The sequence below is a fragment of the Hevea brasiliensis genome, chromosome 11 (genome assembly GCF_030052815.1).
Source record: "Hevea brasiliensis isolate MT/VB/25A 57/8 chromosome 11, ASM3005281v1, whole genome shotgun sequence".
Lineage (NCBI taxonomy): Eukaryota > Viridiplantae > Streptophyta > Magnoliopsida > Malpighiales > Euphorbiaceae > Hevea > Hevea brasiliensis.
Window position 1 is genome coordinate 94,909,122 of NC_079503.1, and position 5,865 is coordinate 94,914,986.

Consider the following 5,865-nt stretch of genomic DNA (forward strand, 5'->3'; position numbering starts at 1 on the left):
TTTTAGATTCAGGCTCTGTTCAACAATATTAATTATTCTAGTAGCTATTAGCTGTTTTAGCTGTCAGCTATTTTATTAGTCGCTAACTGTTAGTGGTTAACCGTTTAAAGCATAAGTGTTTGGTAAAAATAGTTCTTAAATGTAAAAATAATGGTATATTTTTTTGACCCTAGTCAATACAGTCCATCAACGTCTAAGAGTTAAGAGATATAACGTTTCATGAATCATTCTCTTAATTTCTAAATATTATTATAAATACTATACTACCAATGAGGTAATGTTTTAATTAAGATTAATACACTAAGTTGTCGCTGAATGTTAAAAAGGCCTTTTGTCTTTACTTCCTCCATCCGCAAATAATAGTAACATTTGGATTTTTCTCGATAATTAAGAAAATGATTCGATAACCTCATTTTCATAAAAAAAATCAGTAATTTACTTAATTACCTTTTTATGAAAATCTAAAGAAATTAATATCAATGTAACAAGCAGCTAGTTTAATTAAGAAGGAGGTGATAATATTAGTTATAGAAAATTGTATAAATATTTATTGTATTTTATAAAGATAAAAGATAAAATTAAAAAAAAATAGTTAATTTTTCCTTATCTTTTAAATATAATAGATAATTTTAGACAAAATAAAAAGTTAAATGTGACTATTATTTATGAACAGAGAGAATATTATTATTATTATTATTATTATTATTATTATTATTATTTGGGAAATCCGGTCAATAATTATGGGAAATTGAAATCTCATGCATGCACAAGTCAATAACTCATGTGTTTTCTATGGTCTTTCTTTCTCGTTGACGAAAATCATATTTCAAATGTGAGTGAAAGCCATAATTGTTGGTGAAATTCAATGGATTAATATCTTTTCATTTGGATTTAATTGAAATTTAAATTTAAATTTTTTTTATGAAAACATATAGAATAAAACATAATTTATATATTTAATTTCAATATTTAGAATTCAAAATCTGTAGTTAAAAAATATTTATTTTTTGTTTATTTGACTTTTATTATATTTAAATTTAAAATTTTATAATTCTGAAGATAATTTTAATATCATTAAATTAAAATTTATTGATAAAAATTATATTTTAATGAATATAAAAATTGAGGTTAATCAAATTTAAATTTTATATACTAATAATTTTGTAAAAATTTTAAAATCTGAAAAATAAAAGATTGCAAAAAATTGTTCATATATATGAAGATTAGAGAGAGACGGGGAGAGGATGGTGATATTAACATAAAAAATAAATAAATAAATTTATGTCTCTTTTGATAAGAAAGGATTTCCAAGAATTGGATCTCCTAGTTGGGCAAGATATTTATGAAAATTAATTGTCTTACCTACTTGAATTTTTCTTAAATTTAATTATTATTATTTAAATAGTAGCTGAATTAATTTAAATTTATATAAAAATGTTTTTATTAACAATTTTAATTTTAAAATTTAACAATTTCATAAAATATTTAAATTATATTTATTTAAATATAATATAAAAAAATTTTGTAATTATTATTATTATTATAAACAAGTTTCAACAACGAGTGTTAACACTACAAGCAAATATAATTCGGTTTAAAATAAAACAAACCAATCAAATCGAACCAAATTAAAATTTTGATTTGATTTGATTTATAAAAAAAACAAAATTAAATATATTGTTAAAAGTTACATGATATTAATCCATAATTTCTTAGTCATTAGGTCGCTTAACGATATATTTGGATCTATTAAGATATTTATAATAAGATAAAGTAATATAATAAAAGATCTTCACATTATCGTGTTTTGAATGTTAAAAGTATTATTGAAGAGTCTTATTTCTATTTATGCTTCTAAGTAACCTCATCTTACACTTGGTGAACTCTTGACTATGCCCATTCATAAAAGTAAATAAGATAATAAATTAATTGTGCCTATGTTGTGAAATTACTTTTATTGCTTTGCAGAATGGACATACATTAGAAGAAGTTGAATTGAAATTTTTTAAGTACTCCATACAGCATTTAATTATACTGTGAACCTAGATTACAATAGCAAGCCAATAATGAAATCTTCATCTCAGTTGAGTTTGAGTGGATCAACCAGGAGGGAGAGGATCTGCCTCTTATTTTCACGATCTTGAACACCAAACCCATCTCCATATTGATAAAGGTTATGCACCACACGAGCCATATTGGTGTTGATATTGACAAGTGACTGCAGCTTAGGTGATTTGGCTATGCATTGTCCGTTTACTTTCTTCCATGACTTGCTTATCATGTCCTTAATGTAGGTCCTAGCTGTCTCCTCTGAAACATTCGTTTCTTTCATATGACACACTATTGATGAAGCAGCATCTCCTCTCTCTTGTTCTGCCTGTTTAATTAATCATAGAATTATAAAATGCATCATAGATAATTAAAAATTAAAAAAAAACATTGTGCATATTTGCATACAATGATCAAAATATATTTATTATACAATGATTGCACTTGATAATTTTTTTTAATTTATTGATTAAATAAATCCAATCAATTATGTAAGTTATTAATTATATTCAAAACTTTTAATTTTGGATAATTTAATAATAAATTTCAAAATTGAAGAATTTTTATCTAAAATTGAAAAACCAATTTTGATTTTTTACACTTAGATTATCATCTCTCTCTTTCTCTCTCTCTCTCTCTGTATGTGTATGTTTGTGTTTTGGGCAATCAAGTTCATTTATTTTGGTAGAAGAGAGAGAGAGAGAGGGAGAAAGAAGAGGGAGAGGGAGAGGGACAGAGACAATGAGGGAGAGAGACAGAGAGAGAATAATCCTATAGAAAAAAAAAATTAGAAAATATGACATCCCCTGCCACATGGCAATTTATATGTGAAAAATCACAATCTCCAACTTAATTTTTGAATTTTAGATAAAAATTCTTTAATTTTGAAAGTTATTATTAAATTGTCCAAAATTAAAAGTTTTGAATGTAATTAACAAAGTAAATGTTTGAATTTATCTAACTAATACGCCTAATCTTCACTTAAAAAAAAAATAATAATAATTACCTCTGAAGTTCCTAAATCGTTGCAGAGACGGATTATGAGAGATATGTTATACACCAGTTCTTGATTTTTTCCAAAAAAATCTAGTATGTCTTCTTCTACCTCATTCATTATAGAGAAAAATGAATGAACTGAAAGGACAGTTCCTGATGATGAAATCCAAGCGTTGTTCAAATACTCATGCAAGGATGGCGTATATTCTTTATTATACCATTTTGATTCCACAAGTAATGCTTGACAGAAATCTGCCCACTAAAGAAAATCAAATAGCTTGTGATTAATGAGACCCATCTTAATTAACAAGATGATTAAGAAAGAATTACAGAGTCCAAGAGATTAATTAATTACCGCTTTTTTAAGGTGAGGTTGTGCATGGTTCCACCCATTCTCCCTTTCCATCTCACTTGCAGTTTCATTAACGATACTGTCAAGTACTTGGAAGCATATTTGCATGCATTCTGGCAGCTGTTGAATTATCCTGGAATCCCACCTGAATCAAATTAAAACATTAATCAATTTTGAAGATAATTAACTAATGAAGGTGATTATAATTCAACACTAACCTATTAACAGCACTGGTGAAATGCTCCAGCTCTTCCAGTGAACCATAAATGTCGTAGACATCATCTATGACTAATACCATAACGATGGCTTTAGTAAGCCATTTTCTAAAACAGCTGAAGTGAGGCTCAAATGCAAGTCCCACAGAACACAAGAAGCTCTCCACCAATCGATCCCTTGTGAATTTCAGAGTCTCTGTTAGACCCAAATTCCTCCACCACCTGTAAGTCAAGATAACCAGATGTTATAATTCTATTAACTGTCACGACAGAGATTCTCTTTTTATAAATAGTACTTTAGTTTAAGGTTGCCTTTTCTTTATAAATAATTATCACAAACCTCGAAATCTCCTTTAGATCTTTTTGAAGTGTGGCTTGGACGATGTTGAAATTGATTTTAGCCAAATCAATCAATAATTTATTTATTTTTTGGTCATTTTCGTACGCGTCGATTTGCCATTTGACATCAAACCATTGCGCTCTCCAATAGTGTGGAAGCTCCAAAGCATGGAACGCACGTGTGAAAATATTGCCTTCTTTGACTGTACAATTATTGATACCCTTGAGAAGTCTGGCTGAGAAAGCTTTTGCATAATCTAAGATAGTTTCACCTTCTACAGCTAGATGTGAGGCCTCATAAACCTCGAGTACTCCTTTAATGTCCTCGCATTGGATTTTCATGGAAGTACCCTTTTCGTCCAAAAATTCTCCAAACACATCTGGGTTTAGCACGATGCAATAGATAATTGACTGTTAGTAAAATATCAAATAACTCATTCATATATATATATATATATATATATATATATATATATATATATATATATAAAATATAAATTGCATGGATTTTCACCTTGTGAAACTTCGTAGCCATGCTGTCTGAGAAGCCTAAAACTTAAGGCAGCGAAATACAGATTGCCTTCCACGTTGAAGTTGTTGTTCTTCATGGATGATGCTACTGAATCTAGAGCTTCTTTGATTTCATCGTTGAAGTGGCTTGCCAGGCCTAACTTTCTGATACAGTCAACAAGCTCTAATATGGCCTGTAAATCCACTGTTTCAACAAATAAATGCTTAACATCCTGTCTGAGCCTCTCAGCTTGTGCTTTATACTGCTCTTCCTGCAAAAACATCGCGTTTTCTCAAGTTTTAGTCTTAAAATAAAAGGATCTTAGTCATTTTATTTTTTGGTCTTCTGAAGAGGAAATGCATGCTGTGCAAAGTAAAAGCATGCAGAGCCATAATTCTTTATATGCAAATCCTCCTCATAGAATGTGAAGGAAAGAACATAGAATCTCACATCATATTTACTAGAAAGAGACTGCAAGAAATCATATTTCCAAATGTTAGGCTTATAATTGGCAGATCGCCTTTGTTGATCAATAGCAAAGGCTTCAGAATTGGTTTGACATTGCAAAATTTGTCGCCCAACTTCCATAGTTGATGTTGAAAAGAGAATCAAAGGATAATAGAATCTATGATATGTTGAACAATGGCTAAGTGGACTTGGAGACGTAGCTTTGTTCGCAAAGGAAATATATAGACAATGAGGGATACAAAACGACAAAGTAATCAAGCGTGAATGTCAAGCGCGAGCAAATGTGCGCACGGGCAAATGTCTAGCCCATCATATAAAACGTGAAATACATTTTTTTTTTTTTTAAATAAATTCAACCACCTCCATTTTGTCATTTGACGCAATTGGCCATGTATTCCCCAATATTGTGGACTCATTGCCAGCGCAGCCCCAATAACTCCTTACTAATTTCCTCTCATCAACCTGAGATTTTGGAGGGGACCTACGGCCAAACAAATTGGATTAAGAGACCAACTAATTGTCAAAATTAAATATGAAGAATTAAATAATATATTTTTTATAACATGATAATTAAATTATTAATTTTAATATAATTTAAATAAAAAAATAATTTACCCGTATACATAAAACTTAAAAAATAGACCTTTCTATATAACTAACTAGACATGTAAAATTATTATCATCATTATTATTTTTATTTATTTTTATCTATTATATTTAGAAAAACAAGAAACTTTAGCTATTTTTTATATTATCTTTTATTTTTATTAAATTTAATAAATATTTATATAAAATAATTAAGTAAAATAAAAAAAATTGAGTCAATTACTAATATATTTTTATAAAAATAAAGTTATTCAATTGCTAATATTATTTAATCCCTCCATTCCATTTGAAACATTTTTTTAAGGTTTTTTATGATAATTAAGAAAATA

The 5,865-nt window shown here is 28.1% G+C and overlaps 1 protein-coding gene across 1 annotated transcript; it reads right to left on the reverse strand.

The window, feature by feature from the left end:
• Window positions 1-1,940: 1,940 nt before the first annotated feature.
• Window positions 1,941-5,128, reverse strand: LOC110646158 (alpha-farnesene synthase-like). Its single transcript, XM_058130381.1, has 7 exons — window positions 4,913-5,128; window positions 4,466-4,733; window positions 3,953-4,331; window positions 3,616-3,834; window positions 3,401-3,542; window positions 3,056-3,304; window positions 1,941-2,377 (listed from the first exon to the last, which is right to left on the reverse strand). Exons 1-7 carry the CDS (start codon window positions 5,048-5,050, stop codon window positions 2,081-2,083), a joined length of 1,692 nt encoding a protein of 563 aa, XP_057986364.1. The 5' UTR covers window positions 5,051-5,128; the 3' UTR covers window positions 1,941-2,080.
• Window positions 5,129-5,865: the final 737 nt, after the last annotated feature.

What these genes read in the sequence shown, in the direction of transcription:
- LOC110646158 (XM_058130381.1), bottom strand. Translation starts at nt 5,050, where the DNA reads ATGGAAGTTGGGCGACAAATTTTGCAATGTCAAACCAATTCTGAAGCC. An exon ending in CTCTTTCTAGTAAATATGAT is followed by an intron (nt 4,734 to 4,912) that starts GTGAGATTCTAT and finishes ATGTTTTTGCAG; the next exon opens with GAAGAGCAGTATAAAGCACA. An exon ending in TTCACCAGTGCTGTTAATAG is followed by an intron (nt 3,543 to 3,615) that starts GTTAGTGTTGAA and finishes AATTTGATTCAG; the next exon opens with GTGGGATTCCAGGATAATTC.